The following is a 23453-nucleotide window of genomic DNA, read 5'->3' as shown; positions in this document are numbered from 1 at the left end:
CGCAGTGGGATTTAATGAGTCAGTCTCCTTTTCCTCTCAGGGGAAGTCATCTGTCTAGACACTTTCAACTCTTCTTAACAGAGCAACAAATTGTCTTCCCTTGGTTTTCTCCTGTTCAATTATGGTTATTTTAGACAGCTGTAATGAACTTTGTCACATCCTTCTTAAAAGAAAAAAGTATTATATTTATCCAATGTGAAAGGCATGCTGCAATACACTGTATTTTCTATGATATCTGTGAATACAAGGGTGTTCACTGAATGCCAAGTATCAGCTATGCCTTTCAGTTATTTTAACTGTTTTTTATGCCATTCAAGCTTAATTTTCTTAGCTTAATAATGTGTTAGTTCACCCAAAAATGAAAATTATCTTAATAATTACTTACCCTCATGTCATTCCAGAGCTCCAAGGCCTTTCCAGACACTCTTTGCTCATCCTGGGAATACAAATTAAGACATTTTTGGTGAAATCTGAGAACTCCCTCAGCCTCCATAGACAGCAAATTTCTGTTCGTTATTATACAATAATTAATAATATATACTATATCTGAACATGTGTAACTGCATGCAGTGTTGGGGAATGTTTTGGGTAACAAAGGGAAATTCATTACAATACTAAGTTATACGAAGTTGAATCAGTCTGCAATCTACCCGTCTATAGAGAATGAGAGATATATATATATATATTTACATATACATGCCAACCATTACAATATGTACATTTACATTCAAATTATATTAGGTAGAATATGGCATAAAAATTCATGAACATATATGCATGGTTAACTGCTAATTAATAATATATAATATATTTGAACATATTTGTAATTGTTTATATATGTATATATATATGCATTACAATACTAAGTTATACTAGTTGAATCAGTCTGCAATATACCCGTCTATAGAGAATGAGAGAGCTCTCAGATTTCACCTAAAATATATATATATATATATATATATATATATATATATATATATATATATATATATATATATATACAGGTATATATATAAATGTACAGTAAGCGGACATTTTAAAAATATTTTGAATGTTGCATATTCAAGCAAGCAATTCATATGTGAACTTGTAAGTCAAATATGTCATTTGCATATATTTCCATGTATTAGATTTCCATATGGGAAGGTTTGAGGTAAAGCTGTATTTAAATTTTTTTTTTAAATGTACCCCAACAGTTGGGTTTCCCCACATTTGACCCAAATCTGATTTGAAAGAACCCATCAGTTTTAGTTGGTGTTATCATTTGATCTGACTAAACTTTAGCACTTCAAAGAGCTTTAATACCTTTGCAAAATTAAATACAATTTGTCCAAGCAAAGCTTCAAATTAACTATGCGAATGTCAAATTATTGTAATTCTACTCCTTATATTAAAATTTGGATTGCAGTTCTGCATACATTTTTTTTATATTTTGAATATTGCATATTCAAGCAAACAAGTCATATATCATCCACATGTGAACTTTTATGTCATATATGTAATTTGCATGCATTTCTTAGATATCTATATTGTAAGATTTGAGATAAAACTTTTATTTGAAATAAGAAAAATAATGTACCCCAAGCAGTTTTAGCTGGTGCTATAATTTGATCAGACTACACTTTAGCACTTCTAAGATTTTTAAAACCTTTGCAAAATTAATTACAATTTGTCCTAGATAACCTTCAAATGAACTGTAAATGTCAATTTTTTTTTCTATGATTCTATGAGAGCTCTTAGATTTTACCTACAATATCTATCTATATATATATATATATATATATATATATATATATATATATATATATATATATATATATATATATATATATATATATATATATATATATATATATATATAAATAAAAATGTGTGCTTCCAAAATGAACGAAAGTTTTAGGGATTTGAAATGACATGAGGGTGAGTAATTTTTACACACTCCTTTAATGTTCAAAATCAATCTGGTAAATATGGTACTTCGATTCTATAACATTGCAACTGACCAGGAGATCTAATGTGATGATGTTGATGCAAGCGCAGCTTGATAAATCACTGTTTACTCGGAAACTTCAGCTGTCTAATATGTAAAAGGTGCTGTGCTGGTGCAGCGATTCATTATACAAGTTTGTTGCAGTTTTGCTTGCCTCATACATGCTGTCATCTGTACTTTCTGAACTGCAAGAATATCTAAATGAAAAATGGACACGGTGCTCCACCTAAAAAAGGAAAGAAAGTGTTCATTTCATGGTTGTCTCTATGAACAGATTAAAATGTCCTATATTCCGGTCCAAAAATGACTTTCAGTGGCATCAAATCTAACGAAAGTAGCCCCTGTAGCACTCTCTACCACTGTCGTTTTTTGTAAGTAAATCATCCTTTTCATCTTCACTGTAATTCAGAGGTGAAAGCTTTTAAATTGCGTAGCATAATGAAAATGCTCAAAGGATAGAGTAAAAATGCTCTCACAAGACTAAAGACATTAGCAGATCTATATACTTAATCCATAACCCCAGTGTGTTTCAGGCGATCATTGGTACCCATCATTTATCTCTATTTGTTAAAGTAGGCTGAGCTTTTTTCCTTGGTCCTTGTAGGTTAAGTACAGATGGAAATTGCATGGAAATTAGTGATTTTGGTTCTTTTAAAGTGGTAATGTAGAATTGATGCTTATATTGCTTGAAAACAATTGTGGCTTTTAAAAGATTTTTGGAAAATTCCCTCTGTTTGCCATTTTTTGGCCAAACAGAAAGTTTAACTCACACCTCACTCCATTGGTTAAGCTAATATGGCCTTAATATTGGTTGCCACAGTGGAATGAACCACCAACTTTTCCGTATATGTTTTATGCAGTCGATGCCCTTGCAGCCACAACCTAGTACTGGAAAACACCCATACACTTCACACCAATTCACCTATAGCACTTCTTTAGGATGTGTGGGAAACCAAAGCACCGCATAAAACCCGGGGAGAACATGTAAACACCACACAGAAATTCCAACTAGCCCAGCTGGAACTTAAACCAGCAACCTTCTTGCTGTGAGGCAACAGTGCTAACCACTGAGCCACCATGCTGCCCCACTGTGATGACATTTTTACAATAAATAACATTGTAAATCTAGCATGAGAGACATAGTTTAGCAAGATGTTACTTCCAAGCAAGCATTTTTTGTTTTTAAAAGATATCTAATAGATGTCTATAATAGATGTCTAAACATAGACATCTTGGCTTAAACAAGGCTAGATTTGGGCTGTCAGTGAAAGTCTAATAGACATCTAAAAATAGGCCAAAACTAGACTAGTCATCAAATAAACAGAAATGAATGACTACACATAAAGTTTAATCTGTCTATTTGACCACTAGTCTAGGTTTGGGCTATTCTTAGATGTCTATAAAATTTTCACTGACAGCTCAAGTTTAGCCTTGTTTTAGCCAAGCTGTCTACATTTAGATATCCCTTAGATGTCTATTAAACACAAGATTGTTTGCTGGTTTGTCCCTCTAAATACAGTTAAAATCAAAATGATTAGTCCTCCTGTGGAAGCTTTAAGCTACGGTCACACTGGGCTTAGTGTGTGCGAAATTCTGTCGTATGGCGCTGCGAAAAGGGGCAGGATTAAACAAGATGGTTAGACATTTAAAAAAGCCAGCAATTGCTCCATGTTTTACATTTCTGTCCAGAGAGGTCCTATTTTGATCCTCAATTGGTCTCACGCAGTCAAGTGATGCGATTTTGCAGGTCAGAGTTCACCAAGCTTGAACTTTGCACCGCAGCAACATGCGAAACTTGACGCATGACCCCGCGTTTCCGGTCTGACGCATTCGCGTGCATATGAATGGAAGTCTATGGGAAGTAAAGTCAAGTGTGACCCCAGCTTTATTCTTTTTAAAATATTGCCCAAGTAATGTTTAAAGATCAATGATATTTCCTTCTACAGAAAGTCTTGATTATTTTAACTTGGCTTGAATAAAAGCAGTTTCTAATTAAAATAAATTAAGGTCAATAATATTACACCCTTACGAAATGTTTTTTTTTTTCCAAATGGCTACAGAACAAACCACCGTTGTCCAATGACTTGCCTATTTAACCGAACTTAGTCAAGCCTTTAAATTGCACTTATACTGTGAAGCTGAATACTGATTTCTTAAAAATAGAAAGTAAAATGTTATGTACTCTTATTATGGCAAAGACAGAAGAAAGTAGTTATTAGAAATTATTTAGTCACAAATTAGTCACAGGAGGCCTCACAATTTTGACTACAACTGTATATTGTGTTATTGTAATTACTGTAATTTCAGAAAAGTGACTACATTTACGTCTTGTGAGAAGTGGGATGATGCTCCTCCTGCTTGGCCTGCATAAGTTTTAGTTGTTTTTATGGATCTGTGTGAACACAAATCATTTTTAAAATACTGTTATCTAAATGCAAAACTTTATAAAAATGCAAAGGACAAAACGTCTCCATTTTATTACATGGTTGTCTTATAAAAGCACCCTCAAACAGAGCAATCTTTCATAGTATCACAGCGAGTTGTACTTCTTTCTGTGTATTTAGCAGGGAATATTTTAACGTCTCAAAAAACCACACACTTTACAATTGCATTAAAATTCTTTTAGTGAATGAAGTAATACATCCATCACATTCAATTCACTCTGAACGCCACAACTCTACTAAAGCATGATTTCTTTTGCTGTAGATTTGGTATCAGCACAGTCCTGCTGTGTAAGAAACATTGTCAGAGTATTTTACTGCTGTGTTCCCTCCATGGCAGAGAAAGAATGGAGACATTCAGGAGCCATTAACGAAACCGAATGTCATGAAGACCATTAAGTACAAATATATATATATATTTTAAATGGAACCAGCTCTGCCCAGCACAAGTTGAGTTAAGAAAATGCTTATTGCAGGAGGTTGCCCCAAGGGCCTGTCACCCCGACCGGTGAAGGACAGGGCGCACTGTTGCTGTGTGACAGATGTCTGTGTGTACAGCCATCATGAGCTGTCAGTAAGCAGAAACACTCGTAACCTGCCGTCTCTCTGACAGTAAGGCGTACGCTTTTACGCATTAGTCCCACCGCTAACCTCCATTTGTCCATGACAGGTGGCCCCATTGGGTAGATGTGAGCAGGAAAGGCAAGGTGGAGGCTGTCAAAAGGTGACCATGTGCGTAGGTGACTTGTGTCATGGCCCGCACATGGTTAAATGTGAACAAGAGATAAATGAACTCATGCAGAGAGCGCAAGTTCATTTCATTCATCTCTGAGTAACTACATGTCAACAGTGCTACCATAATTAAACAGCTATTTCTGGCTCTCAGGTTTGATGAATTTGGCATATTTGGTAGAAGGGCGTTCCAAGAGCTCGACATGGCTTTTTTGTGAATCTTTCTACACTGTTATACTTTAAATATTCTTTTACTGATTCACCCAGTAATGAAACAAGTAACTGCAAGAATGGAAGATTCACTGTGTCAAAATGAATCCATATTTAATTTAATTCATTTCAGATTTAAAATAAGTAAGTAGTACATTAATCAAGTTTTTTAACTCCAACCAATTAATTCAAAACAACGATTCATTCTGTAATTTAAAAAAAATGTAAATTTTAAACATTTACATTTACATTTAGTCATTTAGCAGACGCTTTTATCCAAAGCGACTTACAAATGAGGACAAGGAAGCAACTATAAGAGCAGCAGTGAACAAGTGCTATAGACAAGTAAATGAATCATTTACCCAACCAATTTGTTCAAATAAGTGAGTCACTGAATCATTCTCTCTAAAATTATACATTTAAACGATTGTCTATAAGTAAATCAAAGAGTCATTTAATTTACTGATTCATTCAGTAATGGAACAAGCAACTCCAAGTATGGGAGATTCACTGAGTCATTAACTGAGCCCAATTAATTCACAATACTGATTCATTTCAAATTAAAACTAAGTAAGTGTTTTTTTTATGAGTACATTAATCAAGTCGTATAACCCAACCAATTAATTCCAAACAATGATTCATTCTGTAATTAAATAATGCATTTTTTAAAGTAAGTCATTGAATCATTTACTCAACCAATTTGTTCAAATAAGTGAGTCACTGAATAATTCTCTCTAAAATGATACATTTAAATGATTGTCTATGAGTAAATCAAAGAGTCATTTATTTTACCAACTTATCCAGTAATAAAACAAGCAACTTCAAGAATGAGAGATTCACTGAGTCGTTCACTGAGCCCAGTTAATTCAAATTACTGATTCATTTTAAATTAAAACTAAGTAGGTGTTTTTAATGAGTACATTAATCAAGTCATATAACTCCAACAACCAATTAGTTTAAAACAGTTATTCTTTTTGTAATTAAAAATTCACTGTCTTTATGTAATTGAATTACTCAACCAATTTGTTCAAATAAGTAAGTCACTGAATAATTCTCTCTAAAATGATACATTTAAATGATTATCAGTAAATCAAAGAGTCATTTACTTTACTGATTCATCAGGTAATGATACAAGCAATTGCAAGAATGTGAAATTCATTAAGTCGTTCACTGAACCCAATTAACTCAAAATACTGATTCATTCATTTTCTTTTCAGCTTAGTCCTTTTATTAATCTGGGGTCGCCACAGCGGAATGAACCGCCAATTTACCCTGCATATGTTTTACGCAGCGAATGCCCTTCCAGCCGCAACCCATCACTGGGAACCACCCACACACTCTCATTCACACACATAAACTGCAGAAAATTTAGCTTACCCAATTCACCTATAGTACATGTCTTTGGACTTGGGGAAACCGGAGCACCTGGAGGAAACCCACGTGAACACGGGGAGAACATGCAAACTCCACACAGAAATTCCAAATGACCCAGCATGGGCTCGCACCAGTGACCATCTTGCTGTGAGGCGATTGTGCTACCCACTGGGCCAATGTGCTGCCTGCTGTTTTTTTATGATTACATTAATCAAGTCATTTGACCCAACCATTTAATTCAAAACAAATCATTCATGTAATTTAAAAATTCACTATTTATGAGTCATTGAATTTTTTATTCAACCAATTTGTTTTTATAAGAGAGTCACTGCATCATTCTCTCTAAAATGATACATTTAAATGATTGTCTATGAGTAAATCAAAGAGTCATTTACTTTACTGATTCATCTAGTAATGAAACAAGCAACTGCAAGCATAGGAGATTCATTGAGTTGTTTACTGAGCCCAATTAACTCAAAATACTGATTCATTTAAGTTTAAAACTAAGTGTTAATCAAGTCATAACTCCAACAACCAATTCATTAAAAAAAAAAAAATTCTGTATTTAAATATTTAATACTTTTGAGTAAGGTGTTGAATCATTTACACAACCAATTTGTTAAAAACACTGATTCACTAATTCATGATTGAATAATCTGTTCATTTTACAGATTAATTTAGGATTCAAACAAGCAAGTTTGTTCAGAACACTGGTTTATTCAAGTGCCTGGTTTATTCATAAATCTGATTCATTAACTCACTGATTAATTTGTTCAATGTTGAGATTCATATAGGTTTAAAACAATTGCGTTTGTTCAGAACATTGGTTTATTCAAGTGCCTGGTTTATTCAAAACTCTGATTCATTAACTCACTGATTAATTTGTTCAATGTAGAGATTCATATAGGTTTAAAACAATTGGGTTTGTTCAGAACACTGGATTCTTTAAGTGTCTGTGCTTGAATTATTGAGTCATTTGTTCATGTTTGCGCATAGCACTTAATTTCATTGATTGAGTTCTTATGTAATTTCCTGAGCTGGCGTTAAATATGTTTATTTTTCCAACTAATTTATTAAAACCATTAATTAGTTCATTGAGTGTGCAGATTAGTTAATTGTTCATATGAATATTCAAACTTGTTAGCAAAGCAAAATTATAGCTCGATTTCTAAAACTCTGTGTTTGATAATATCACTTACATGCTGTCTGTCTGAAAAGCTGCTTCCTAAATACCAAAGATTCAAAAGTGCATGGCCGTTGCCCCCCTTTTACTCCACAACACTCACACACTCTGGTCTGAAACACTTTAAACAAGTAAACAAGCAAAGTGATAAAAACTACAGAATATCCAAGTGCTGTTAAACTGCACATCAGCTCTCTTGGGAATCTGGCCAATCAATTTAGAGGACCAGAACCAACTATTATATAATCCAACATCTTGACCCATAAATATGCCCTTAATAAGTATTTTTCTTGGTCAAGACCGGAGACACTTTCCTCCTTCATTAATTCTAATGTATTGACATGCATTATTCACAATATGCAAAACACAGCAGAATTGCCAGGGCTTATATGTGGTGTTTTCATCCCGGAATCTCTGTACGCTCAGCGGTCAGACACAGACTCCCTGCCTCCCTACACCACTCAGGAGAAAGCAGCAGGGCAGTGGGCAGCGGTGCATGATGGGAAAGCGAAGCCTAGGATCCCCGAAGACCTTCCAGCTCTGTGTGTGTGCAGTGTTTGATGTGCAGCGCAGTAAACAGCGCAGAAGAACTCTGCTCATTCTGGTGTCTCCCCAGAGAAATGCCAGCACATAAGCACACTAATGAGCAGGGTGATTACGGGAAGGCTTTCAGGAAAATGTTACAAATGTAAATGCGCACGGCTGTCTCTGCTGTGACAGGAAGCATGTGTGTTTTTACACATAGATGTGCACGCTTTGCACCATGTGGGCCTGTTTAATAGTGATGTATTTTTTAATATTTTAAATCCCTTTTCCTTTCATCTGTTCAATTTGTGCGTCTTGGGACCAGAAAGTGAATGGGATCACTTGGGAATCGTAAATTAGAGTTAGGAATGCTGCGATTTTTAAATTGGTTGATTATTTTCACAGCTGAGTTGTTGAACTGCTACAGTACATCGCATACATTATATAATACAAAAAACATTGTGTGCAGAGCCGACGAGTGGAACAACTGCCTGTGATTTGCTTTCGATTTCAAAGCTACTTGAACATATTTTAATCTGTTGTAAGTAGCGGAGAACAAGGCAATTGCTTTCCAAAAACATTTCTACTTTTTTTTTCTTTATAGCTGCAGACTATAACAAATTTATCAGCTGTCTTTTAGTCTCTCTCTCTCTCTTTGTGTGTATAAGTAGATTGCATTAGTCAGATTAATACACGTCATTGTCCACTTTACTTCACAAAGGAGAAACTAATAACGCCATGGTGCTTAAATAACGTAATAAAATACTTATTAATAATACCAAGCAGTTTTCTCCTTTGCTCTGGCAGTAATTCTTTTAGCTGTCAGATACAAAATTGCGTTTAACTTCTAGGGTGGGCCCCAAGTAATTATTTTTTGCTTTGGATGAAATATTTTTGGATAAAATAAATTTAACAAAAGGATTGGTTTAATTAAATCTTGCTCACATATTTGCTACTTAAACCTGTACTAGAATTTTTCTTATATAAGATATTTTAAATAATGTTGCTAATTAAACAATTGATGGTAGCCGTTCTAAATAAAACAGCATGGAATCAATGGCTACCACTTACCAATATTATTTTCAAATATGTAAAGAAACCCTTACAAAACATGTTAGGGTGAGTAAATGATGGTAGAATATTCATTTAAAAAATTTACTCGGCCTCAGGCCATCTGAGATGTGTGTGAAAGAATGATATGTTTGCAAAGCTGACATCACTCTGGACCATTTGCCTAAAGCTATGAATTAAGAATACAGTCAGTAATTTTGAAAAAAAAAAACTTGAATTCCTTACACAGATCTTTCATTGCATCATAAGACCTAAGTGTATCATCCCAGCAGGCACACGACGTCATAAGACATTAATATTAGGTTAGATTTAGATCGTGACGTCAGGTGATCAAATATCAATGTCTAGCCAGCGACTAAGGACAACGTTATTTTGACATTCAATAATGATGTCAAAAGCGTTGATATTTGGTTTATTTTACAGTAGGTTGTGTTGGAAAGTGACCAAAATTCAAAGTCGAGCCAACATCTTCAACCAATATCACATCAAATTGACATCAAATACTGAATTTATTCGTCAGGTATGGCAAGCAAAATCCAATCTCTGATAGATGTCATAGTGGTAACGTCCACACAATGTCAAGCTGTAGCAATAGCCATGTTTCCGTCCCACGCATTTTGGATATGCGCATAAAAAACCAGTTGATGGAAATGCCAAGATCTGCATCAATTTTGAAAATGCGCATTTTGAATATGTGCATAACGGAGTAGGATAAACTTTTAATTCGATAAGAAAAGATGCACATAAACTATGATTTAAACACTTTTACTGAACAAATTCCAGTATGTGCATGAAAAAAGTGATGTGGTTTTGTTATGCGATCATGTGCTAAAAATGAAAATGTGTGTGAATGGACAAACCAGCAGGCTGAGCACATTGTAAAACATCTGAAATGTTTTGGTCATTCTAAAACACCATAATCAATTCAATATTAGTGTTATTATATTATTAATCACCTCCAGAATCAAACGCCAATCAATCAGCGTCAAACGCTTCAAATGCCACCATGCGTTCACTGCGTGTCAGGATTGTCTTCTGAGGCACAAGTCATTCATTAAATAAAGAAAATTCATGCCGCTTTTCCTACCGCACCAAATTACTTTTGATATTTGGCGGCAGTTAATCAGGAAGTGACGATTTTATTATCTTTGACTCATTGGATGGAAACGCTACTTTATTGTCTTTATATGTGATACTATTGTCCTTTTATGCGATACTGCAGTTTTGCGCATAATTTTAATTCACATGTTTAGATGGAAACAAAGCTATTGGGCTGCACGGTGGGGCAGTGGGTAGCACGATTGCCTCACAGCAAGAAAGTTGCTGGTTCGAGCCTCGGCTGTATCAGTTGGCGTTTCTGTGTGGAGTTTACATGTTCTCACCGTGTTTACGTTGGTTTCCTCCAGGTGCTCCGGTTTCCCCCACAGTCCAAAGACATGTGGTACAGGTGAATTGGGTAAGCTAAATTGACCGTAGTGTACAGTGTGTGTGTATGGGTTATACCCAGTGGTGGGTTGCATCTGGAAGGGCATCCGCTGCGTAAAGCATATGCTGGATAAGTTGGCGGTTCATTCTGCTGTGGCGACCCCAGATTAATAAAGGGACTAAGCCGAAAAGAAAATGAATGAATAAACATAGCTCTTGTTAGACATTGATATTTGGTTTGTTTTAGGCCGGACATTGGATGTTGGCATCAGCCTGACGTTGAGTTCTGACGTCAACCCGATTTTCATTTCCAAACAAAATACAACTTCAGCATAACATTGGGGTACAACCACAATCTGACGTCATGTTGACGTACTGTGCCTGCTGAAATCAGGAGTCACAAATAATTACTGTGCATTCTTTCATATCTCTGATATGCTTTTTCCCCCACTCTCATAATCATGGTTGCAATTTTATGAATCAACAAGGACCACATAAAATTCTTTACCTACATCTTGGATGGCCTGAGGGTGTCAATTAATAACACATTTTTATTTTCATCTTTAAGTAGAATAGTTTTGTATTTCATAGTTTTATGTTTAATATAAACTATTGCTCTAAATGTTATTGCCCCATACCCCAATGGCATCGACCAGCCATAGAGCTTGCAACTTTTATTTATGTTTTAACCTTCAATCAACAACCAAGGTGTACATTTAAATTCAACTGCATTCAAACTTTAGAGAGCATAAAGAAGAACATTTGACATTGGATTTTTATAGAAAGTGACAAGATTCTTTTTCTTAGGCAGAGCAAGAGCACGAATGAATACAGTATATTCTGAGAAGTGTCATCGCTGTAGCTTGTTTGTGACTGTAGGAGTTTTGTGGGTTACACTTGCCCTGGCCTCCCTGACTACATTTGAGAAGTATTTTTGATCTTCTGTCTTGAATATACATATGCTTACACATACATACACTCTGTGCAATGATACTTTCTTTTTTCTTTTTTTTATTTGTATAATGTAGCTTAGGTTGTTGTAAAATGCATTATCCTGCCCACTCGCTCTCTCATTCATATTAAACATTGGAAAGTCTGATTTATTTAAATTGACGTGATTACTACAACACTTCAATTAAATCAAACAGCTCCAATGATGATTCAATTCAAACTATTACTTCTAATTATAGTTCAGAAGAAAAATGAAGATGCTAAATACATGACATTTAATATTTTAATAAAAGAAATTGGGTGTTTCTGTCTCTCAACATACAGTATCACCTCTACAGTAAAACCAAATTGTTTTACTGCTGTTATTGCAAATAAAAATAATAATAGTACCATATTTTGAAAGAGCATACACCCATTGGCTAAATTTTCCATCAGTCAAAATAGAGTCAAAATAGAAAGAAAGGTACTAGCTAAAAGTGGCTCACACAGATAGCATATGCAGAATGTCAAAACACTCGACTGCTTTGTTTAGATTTTAGTAACAATAACTTTGACTTCGTGGTCTCATTTTATTTGTAACACTGTAAGTTATGACATCGACTTGCTTTTTACTACAAAGACGCCATTTTCACGCATAAGTAACATTGCAAACAATGTAAACAACAGGTCTCCGGCAGAAACTGTGACATAAACAAAGGAATAACCATTCATAATTCAACACTATTGTGTTGTTGGACTAAATGTGCTCTATGGGATGTTGTTCTGAGGATTCTTACCCTTTAAAATAAACTGTGATGCATAGCAATGAATGCGTGTGTGTCCTGTAACTACGATGATATACTCCATATCAAATAAGCGTGTTCTGTACAACTTTGACAAATTTAGCAAACACATTCTTTATAAGCTTCCCATTAAAAAACAACTAGCTACAATGGCTGCTTCAGGGTTGTAGATTTAGACTGATGTATAGTTTGTCAAGATGGCTCATGCTCTTTTTTGATGCAATCTATTCGTAAGCACTGAAATGTTAAAAAAAAACAGCACCACAGTGCATTCACGTCCTTACGCCTTACTTTAATAATTGTTTTTAAAAACATAGTCACCACATTAAGTTGTTTTTAGCCAACTGTATTGGTTTTCACATATAACTACAGCATGACCTGAATTCTGCATGTCGTTAAATGTTACATGCATTCAACATGTTTTTCAACAGTGGGCTCACATAAGTGCCTGGGGTTTATTTTTTAAATTGCATGGCGGCAGCTCAAAAAATCTAGGCATGTATATGTGTTCAGCACAATCTGCTTAACTTCAAACATGCGTCAGAACTGAAAAGAAAGGTGATTTGAGTCTTTTAACATGGCAGGGTTGTTGGTGCCAGATGGACCAGTCTGAGTATTTCAGAAACCGATTATCCACTGAGATTTTCACCCACAACTGTGTCTGTGGTTTACAGAGAATGGTCAAAAAAGGGAGAGAACAAAACAACCACAACTCAACTCTCTCAGAAATAAAGATACACAAGCTGTCACTGAGGTGCTACCTTTTCAAAGGTACACTTTTGCACCATTGGTACCTTAATGGTACACATCTGTACTGTCAAGGTACATATTAGCACCTTAAAAGTACAAAGTGTACCTTGTGGTACCTTAAAGGTACAAAAGTATATCTTTTGAAAAGGGTCTGCCCCAGTGACAGCTTGTGTACTTCTATTTCTGAGAGTGTATAATGCTACCAAGATTGCCAAGGGATGTTTTTAACATGTTGTTAAATCTATGCCACAAAGAATTAAGACTGTTGCGAATGTAAAAGGAGGTTCAGCCAGAGCTGTCCTTTACCTCATCATACATCCTCTACTCAAGATAAATAACCCTCAGGATTTGTGATTCAATTTAAACTGCTGTAAGACCATTTCATGGAACTTATCAAGGGGCTTACTTGTGTAGATTGCCTTCCAGGAAAAAAAAAGCTAATTTTAAATGCAACTGGGATGAATCAAATGTTATGACAAACCATTTGGGGAATAACAAGAGGGGAGGATTTATCACTAAATAAGCAGAAGCCGAGCAATTATCATGTCATGCATGAGCTGGGCGCCCATGGAAGCTCAGCGTCTGATGTACAGAGAGCGCTCTCGAGTCCCGCAGCGCAGGTGCGCAGTGTGAATGCGGCCGTTTTTCCTCTGACGGACTCTACTGGTAGCGACACACTCCAAGAATGAAATCTGCACAGTCATCTATATTCATTTCCACACTTCCACCTTTAGATTTCATCACTTTTGTAAACGTGTGCTTTTACAGCAAAGCCCGTTGTGTGTAGAGGAAATCATTACCTCCCTGCAGACTTAATTAGACCGAATAGTGGGGGTCGTCGCCTGCATGTTCTCGGTTTCCGTTCTGTTTCAATAACCTGTCAATAGAAAGCAAAAAGAATAAAGCGGACATTGTGGGTGCTATGCCTCGGTGCTGTCTCTGCAGGCGTTCGCTACCTTTGATTGAATCAACTCATCAATGATCACTCCTAAAATGAAGCTGATTGCTAATAGCTCTTCTGAATCCCAGAGCATCGATTGCTACGTTCATTAATTCGCTGAACATTTCCGCCACCCCTCTTGAGAGATCGTGTGTTTATTATACAGGAATTCTCTCTCTTTTAATACAGTCCTGCAATGATTATTGCATGTTCCGGTGGTCCTCGCCTGCGGATGGGCTCGATATGGCAGGTTTTATGAGCACCTATATTAGAACTGCTGTGGCGAGAGATCAGTCCATAAGTAGCCCTGGGTCACACAGTAAACACTGCTGATTGCCAATCGACTAGCCGGTCAGCAGCAGTATACCAGTCAGATAGGAAACGCCACTCTTGAGAAAAATGAGACTAATAATCTCCCCAACAGAATCCTCCGTTTTAACAACAAAATGTGCAGATCAATGGTCATTTGATCGATGCCTCCGAGATGATTTATGCCGAGTCATAAAAGCCAGCATTTGTGGACACTCGAACAAGAGGATTTGAAAAATTCAGTCTGTCTGTTGCTGTCTGAGGGTGAGGATAAGGCGTTTGGCGCTGTTATTGTTTTGTTTATGGTGCAAAGCAGTCGCTTTTGGCCAACGTGTGACTTCATGTAATGAAGTCATCCATCGCAGCTTCCTCAAACGAACCAAGCATCCTCGTTCTCTTTTTCTTGTTTCAACAGTTTTCTAATCCGTCATCGTCTTCTGCACCAGCGACCCCAGATTTATCCATCAATACATGAGCACAACAGATTGATTTGACCTTTCCAGTGTTACTGCAGGTGCTATTTGGACAGCCGCGTTTTTGACCGGGACTCACACTAACACTGGCTCTTCTGCTGGCAGCTGCAGACTACAGATGTATCGGCGTCTTTGCCTCGCTTATGAATGTCTCTGCTTTATTTCATCTCGTGGCAGATGTCTGGGAGATTATGTGTGTGCATGCTCTCAGTGCATTGTTTTCTGCTAGTGGGCATGGTTGGTGGTGGTATGGTAAACACGCACCAGGTGCCACAGGCCTTGCTTGTGTATTCAGAGTGACTGCTAACAACACAGCAGATGCCATGTCCATGTTCAAGTCAGGCATGTCTGAGGAAGGGTCAAAGGAACCAGATTCGTTGGACTTGGCCTGTTTTGATCCAGATTTAAAGGTGCAGGCGGTCATTTATAAGCAGCAGTGCTTTCTGAGAACGACTTTATGTGAATCATTGAATGCAGAACAACAGGAAGGTGCTAATGCAGCCTTGACCAGCATGCTGATTCAGTCTTTATTAGACAGGTTATTTATGTTTATAAATGGCAGTAATTAAATATATTAAACCAACAACGCATTGTGGTCACTATGATGTTACGTGCTTCATATATTTTGCGATAATCAGGCATACATACATTTATGATTTGTCCAAGGTTTATTTAAAAAAAGACCTGAATGAATCAATATTCATAGAAGAGAGAGTTGACACTGATTGAAGTTGTTTCTACCTATATATTGTTTTGCTGTGGACCTTTCGAAATGGGTATGTAAAGATGGCAAAGTCTCTCCATAATATCATACCCTGAAAACTGTTATGGAATTCCACGAAGCAAGACTACGAGAATTGTCAGGCACTAAAGTATAAACATTCTATGAAAACAATAAACATTCTAATCTGAGAACAAGATCAGCTGGGAAACCAGTTCTTCAACTGTCCCAGTCACCCATCCAGAACCACCCTTGAATCTACCTTCTCTATCAGAGCAGATTACTGACATTCAACACAGAATGTCTAAGTTTTCAATATGGTGTATCTTGTAGCTCTATATTCATGTTTGGTATCATTTTAAATGTCTTTGTGTGATTGGTAAAGTGGTCTCAATTTCACAGTAATATTTCACAATCTCCTTTATATCTGTTAATTTGGATTTGACTTTAATAAGATCTTTGCCACTCGAGGGAAAATAGCCTTCACTTCAACTCATGACCAGACAATGGTCTTTGAGAAGCTTTTATTGTCTTGAATTTATGATGGTTTGTTGTGATTTGAGTATTTAAGGGAAAGGTGCAAAAGTGTCTGTGGGATCGTGTAGCCAGGATACCCCGTTCGAAGCGCTGTACTTAAAATAACATTCTTTACAGGGATCTCAATGTCATTTAAGCACAAATTATATTTAGCTAATTATTTATATATAAGTACACCCCTCACAAATCTATCTTTTAAATTCATATTTTGAATAGGAAGCTATAAAACATTATATTTGTTCATATACATTAGATTAATCAGTACTGAAGCCAAATCTGGAGCTTATCTAACAAAACAACTTACGATATTGGTCCAAACACTAGTGAACCCAAATTTATATGTTATAGAAAAATATTAAATACACATTTGAAAAAAGAGGAAAAATCAAGAGAAGAAAAACAAATGAAAAAGTTAGTTCAATATTTCAATATTTTGCATGAATTGTATTATCTTTCAATTTCTAAATATTGTAAATGTGACTTAATATTATTTTTAATAAATATATTTGTTTAATAAATCTGTTTTGTTTAAATGCAGCAAAATACATTGCCTATATCCATTGATTATGGATAAAATATTCATTTTCAAAACGGGGTGTACTCAATTATGCTGAGCACTGAATATGAAAAATGTTCTTGGCCAAAAAACAAGTACATGACTATTTATTCATTGTTTAATTTAATTTGAATTGCTAATTAAAAACTTTTAAATGTCTATGGAAAATAGTTTATTTATGATTTATTAAAGTTAATCAGATAAAACGGAGTTGAACATCACCAACAGGTAAAGAAAAACAATTTGATTTATTAATTATTTTATGATTATTTTATTACAATTTTATTTAAATCACTTACCATTTTGTCTGGAAATACAAGTATATAAATAAACTTGACCTTGTCAAAAAATATAATCAATTTATAATCCAGCACATCTATTTAGCAAAACGTTGATCTCTTGAGTTATTTCTGATAGCTAACTAATAAAATCTGGTCAATTTATGTTTGTGAAAAATACAATGTTATTGTTTTACTGACATCTTTATGCATTTGAAACAGATTTAGCTATTACACGAGATACAGAAGAATTATTAGCCCCCATGTTTATTTTTCCCCCAATTTCTGTTTAACAGAGAGAAGTTTTTTTCAGCACATTTCTAAACATAATAGTTTTAATAACTCATTTCTTATGACTACTTAATGTTAAATAAACATTTAAAGACTTAACTAGGTTAATTAGGTTAACTAGGCAGGTTAGGGTTATTAGGCAAGTTCTTGTATAATGATGGTTTATTCTGTAGACAGTCGAAAAAAATATAGCTTAAAGGCACTAATAATTCTGGGACTTTCTCCAGAAGAAAAAAATATTATCAGACATACTGTGAAAATGTCCTTGCTCTGTTAAACATCATTTGGTAAATTTTTAAAAAAGAAAAAAATTCAAAGGGAGGCTAATAATTCTGACTTCAACTGTATTATACATTTCTTATTTTATATTTTGCGCTTTAACTAGTTGTGAAGAAAGCAGAAGAAATGAACTTCTGCGCTTGATTTACACTGCAGCCAGAACTTATGCAGCTACAGTGACATCACAACATATTAAAATGGTGAAAAATCCCAGTTACAGCTTATTAAATGAGCTTTATTATCTCTGATGGCCTGAGTCATTAAACCCCCATACCCTATATAAGCTCAATAATAGACTGTAGAACATATTCTCCATCCTCACATGGGCTCATTTGTAATCAGTGAAGTGGTTGTGAAACCATCATACTTGAACGTGTGATTCAATTAACAGCATTCATGTCATAATATTGAGAAATCACTCAGATGTAATTTTATCATCGGAACGGACGTTATGGAAATGGATGGATTATTAGTGTTTGATTCATTTGATTAAACTGATTTAATCTTGATTAATCTCTTTCTGTTCCCCTTCCTCTTTTTTGCACCCTCCTCCTGTCTCTTTTTACACACAGTTGCTCCCACAACCTCCACGGTGCGTTCGGAGTTCTTCAAGCCCTGCCAGGACAGTCAGGAGATGGCCTTCTGTTTGAATGAGGGCGAGTGCTTCATCATTGAAACTGTGGCAGGAGTGCACAGACACTGCAGGTGAGTCTACCTTTGTGTGTGTGTGTGTGTGTGTGTGTATCAAATGAAAGTGGATTTCCATCTTTACCTTTTCTACAGTGACGACAGCAAACTCCAAAATCTGTGTTTTATGGTTGTTACCTATGCCTATGCTATCTCTTTTTTCCACAAATTCATTTTGTTGTTGTTTGTTGTTGTTTTTCTGCATTCTCTTTGTTTCTGAGCTTCATTTTAATACTCAATTTAAAATGTAATTCATTATTTTAAAATATGTCATATTAATTAAAAAACTAAAGTAAAAGTTTAAAGAACATCACAAACCCTATAAAATGACTTTTGTTTATCTCAAGTTAAAGTCAGCATGAAATCAAAATGTTCTCTTCTTAGTTTCATAAGGTGACATGGGGCAGTATAAAAAAAGTTTATTTTCTTATCTGATGAGTAATAATAAATTATGGTGAGGCAAATGTAAAAAAAATAAAAATAAAATAAAATAAAAAAATGCTTATTTGTTTCCCAAAGTGAGTTTTTGTAGTTGTTTTTCTCCATTTTTTTTTCTGAAGTTAATTTTAATACTTTGATATAAACTGTAATTCATTATTTTTTAAATATTTTAAATTAATTAAAGTTATACTTAATATAAATAAATAAACTTGGTTAAAAACTAAACCAGGGTATATGCAGGAACCCTAAAGGAAATTTCAATAACTTTTCAAGACTTTTTAAAGACCTTCTCAGAATATTTTAAGACCTCATCGCCACTTCAAGTTCTAATCAGTATCAAAGCTTTAACTTAATAAACAGTTGTTAATAAACAGTTGTAGTTAAATAAATGAATGGAGCACATCCATGCAACAGAACTCAGATAAGCTCGGAAGAATCAAACCTTGAAAGAACAAATTACGCGGTTGTTTTCAGCGACAGGCTTCAGCCACTGTTTAAACTCGTCTTTCTCCAATCAGGAGTACGCAAACGTGCATTATCCCATTTTTGCCCTATGGCAGAACTATTCAATTAGTTTGTCATGGAGGCCAGTTCATGAAAAGCATTCCAAATGAGGGGCAGGAGAAAAATGATTTGCAATGTGAGCGTTGACACAACAGCATATAAGAGCCCATATGTTGTATTTTTGCTTCTTAAGACAGCCACGTTGTATTTTTCTACATTAAAATGTTAATTTATTGTATTTTGAAACTACATAACATCAGTCCATTGTACAGTAGGCTTTTTTTTACAAACATTCAAAGGTTGTATTTCAAAGAACAACAAAAGCAGTGCATTGCTTAAGTAGGCTTCTTCTACATTCAGACTCATTCATGTTTTAAACTGCATAACAATTATGGATGCAACAATTATAGATTTTGGTTGTATGATTATATAGTCTGAAGAGTAATCATGGTTTCACAGTTATCACGTCTAATGTAAAGTTAAGCTTTAAATTAGGTAAGTATTTAAATTAACTGTTCATTTAATATGCGTTTATGTATCATCTGCGTTTATGCGTACATAATCATTTTAATACTTTGTAATAATTCGTTTAGCATATCTTTTGTTTGTAATGTGCTTAAAGCCACGTACAACTGTCACCACTATGGCATGAGATGTTTTCTAGCCTTGGTGTAGCTATAAACTCGGAAAACTTTAAACTAGCGCACAGAGGGCATAACTTTGTTTATTTGCAGTAGTTTTGTTTTTTGCAACAGAAACGCGGCGTTGACGATTAAGTATCCAAATGTTTTCAGCTGCTCGCGCCACTCACTCGCTTAATGTCAGGTGACTCATGCTGTATTGAACAGATGCTCATCACTTCATAAATTTAGTGGCTGTTTTTCGACTGAACTAAATCTGTTTTTGATATCTTGGTCACACTATTTGGAGGGCCGGAACAAATTGCCTCGCCAGCATTAGCTCCATGTAGAGAGCGTCACATTACCTCCCCGCATTTTTTCACAAATTACGTGACATCACCCGGAAAGAGGAGCTTGGTCAGATGCTCCCGGTTCGAACCAATCGAGGAAAATAAATATATTTAGGCTTTTTTGGAGTCAAACACATTGGACAACGCTTAAACAAAATTTAAGACCAAGCTAAACGGGATTAAGGCTTATTAATACTTTTAAGGGCCTTAATTTTCTCATAATTAATTTATCAACTTTTAATACTTTTTAAGACGCCGCAGACCCCCTCTAAACTAACTTGCCTATTCTATTGAAAGTTCAACATCATTAAAACATCACAAACCCTATAAAATGACTTGTTTTTAAGTTAAAGTCGGCATGAAATCAAAATGTCCTCTTCTTGCCTTCATAAAGTAACATGGAGCAGTATAAATATACAGAGTTCACGGAGTCTGATGAGTGAAAATAAAATTCAGTTTTTGCTGTTGTTTTTCTTCATTCTCTTTTCTTCTGAACTTAATTTTAATACTTAAATTAAAATTTAATCCATTATTTTTTTTAAATATGTAATATAATAATAAGTAAACTTGGTTAAAAGCTAAACTTAATTGCCCAATTATTAACACTTGATCAATTTAACAACAATCTTTTGAGAGTTGAACATCACAAACCCTATATAATGACTTCTGTTTAAGTTAAGGTCGGCATGAAATCAAAATGTACTCTTTATTTTAATAAGGTGACATGGGGCAGTTAAAGTATATACGGCTCTATTTTAACAATCTAAGGGCATAGTCTAAAGCGCATGCCACAGAAGCATTAAGGGCATTTCTGAATCCACTTTTGCTATTTTAAGGACGAAAAAACGGTTTGCACCCCGGCGCATGGTCAGAGTCTCATCTCCCATTCCCTTTATAAGTCAGTTGCATCACGCTATTGCGCATTTGCTATTTACATGGCGACTCTGTAAGTAGAAAAACTGAATGCTTCACTAGCGAGAAAACCATTATTGAGACCATCTACTCGAGGATAAAGAATGAGTTTCCTCCATTCCACCTTTTTACTTTTATTGAGTAAGAAAACAGTGTTGTACTCACTCCACAGATGACATCCATTAGCCTAGATACACAAAGATTTGTTTCAAAACTATTTCTATATTCAGTTCTAATTTCCAGCAAACGAATAAATGAACAATAATAATGAAGTGTGGTCAAAAAACGGAGTTATGTTTAATCGCATCCATCCTATACTGTACATTTCCAAAACCAGACAGCTGGACAAACTTAAACTTGTTTTATTAGAACAAATATAAATAGACATATAATAAATGATACTACTACTAATAATAACAACATTATACTATTGCAAATTGTCATGAATAAACTGAAAAAAAGAATAAACACCCTTGAGTCCACAAAGTGGTGCAAATGGATTTGCTACAGTATTTAAACAACGTGCAATAGCAACAAATTGCACCATACACATCTTGCGCCTTATTGCGCCGGGTGTTTGGTAGGGCCCATAGAGTTTATTTTCTTGCCTGATGAGTGAAAATACAGTAAAATATGCTTAGGAAAATGACAAAAGCTACCTGTAGTTTTCATAATAAGGTCATTAAACCTGTGAAAAAATGTATTTGATGCACTACTTTAACAGAATCAGTAAAAATTGTGTTATTATCATATTTTTATTTTTATAATTTAGAATTATTTTTCTTTTTTGCCCCATCAAACAAATATGATAAGATTCTGTCTGTAAAATTTAGCTCCTTGTTCTTGTCATCATCGAGCATTAGAACAGTAATGTCCCACAACTGAGTAACTGGCATTCAAATCTTCCTCCATTTTGCTAGAAACACCCATCTTCCAACAATCCAATCAGTTTTCAAAGGACAAAATCATGCAAAATCTGCTTAATTCGGATGTATATCCCGAAAGGGGAAAAAGGAATGAGCTTAACTTCCATTTCATGCTGACTTTAAATGTGAAAATAAATTCAGCTTCCAGCTGCAACCCATCTCTGGGAAACATTCATACACACTCATACACTACGGACAATTTAGCCTACCCAATTTAGCCTACCCAATTCACCTGTACCGCATGTCTTTGGACTGTGGGGGAAATCGGAGCACCTGGAGGAAACCCACGCGAACGCAGGGAGAACATGCATACTCCACACAGAAATGCCAACTGACCCAGCCGAGGCTCAAACCCGCGACCTTCTTGCTGTGAGGCGACAGCACTACCTACTGCCCCACTGCGTCGCCAAATCAGTTATTAGAAATGAGTTATTAAAACTATGATATTTAGAAATGTGTTGAAAAAAAAATCTTCTCCCTGTTAAACAGAAATTGGGGAAAAAAATAAACAGGGGGGCTAATAATTTTGACTTCAACTGTACATATATTTCTGTTCATTTATACTTTTGAATTGCATTACATGGCCTTAATCTATCTTACAACAACTTTTAAGCTTGAAATTTTGAAGAAGTGTTTTTTGTTAACATTTTTAATAGTTTAAAGTGATATATTGTCTGGGTTGGTGTTGTATATTAAGGTACAAAATGCTTTAATTAAGCTGCCAATATATTTTTCTGTTATGTTGCAGACTTATTTTTCTAAATATGATTTCTTAAACATTACATTCTTTCAATATACTAAAATGTCAATAAAAGTCACTTTGTTAAGCTGTAGAGTTGAATTTTCAACATGAAAAATCGACAGAGCAGAGATCAAGGTTCCATAATGCAAAATGAAAAACACGTGTGAATAACAAAATATGGAAACTGTTAATTAACAGATCCTTTTTACAGCGTAATGTGAAAGCAATGCTTTTCACATTGTTCTGGACAGTGTGAGTGTCAAGGAAAGTTGAAATCAGGTCAACTTTATGGTAATAAGCTATGACGCAGTTATGATCAGAATGTACAAGTCCACCACTTAAGAGGGTTCCTTAGAGAATAAACTTGGGTTCCAACCACATCAGTTCTCAAGCAAAATAAAGCACAGAGGTTGATCATTGCTAATGTGGGTTTCCCAGTTTGTGATGTGCACA

At 35.1% G+C, this 23453-nt stretch overlaps 1 protein-coding gene across 1 annotated transcript in view; it reads left to right on the top strand.

The window, feature by feature from the left end:
• nrg3b (neuregulin 3b) overlaps positions 1–23453 on the top strand; it is a 304468-nt gene that overhangs the window by 176132 nt on the left and 104883 nt on the right. The window contains exon 2 of the mRNA XM_056470054.1: positions 18391–18523. Within this exon, the coding sequence (XP_056326029.1) occupies positions 18391–18523 (133 nt within the window). The remainder of the gene's footprint in view (positions 1–18390; positions 18524–23453) is intronic.

The sequence above is a fragment of the Danio aesculapii genome, chromosome 12 (genome assembly GCF_903798145.1).
Source record: "Danio aesculapii chromosome 12, fDanAes4.1, whole genome shotgun sequence".
Lineage (NCBI taxonomy): Eukaryota > Metazoa > Chordata > Actinopteri > Cypriniformes > Danionidae > Danio > Danio aesculapii.
The sequence above is the reverse complement of the archived record's forward strand: the minus strand, read 5'-3'. Positions and strand labels throughout refer to the sequence as shown.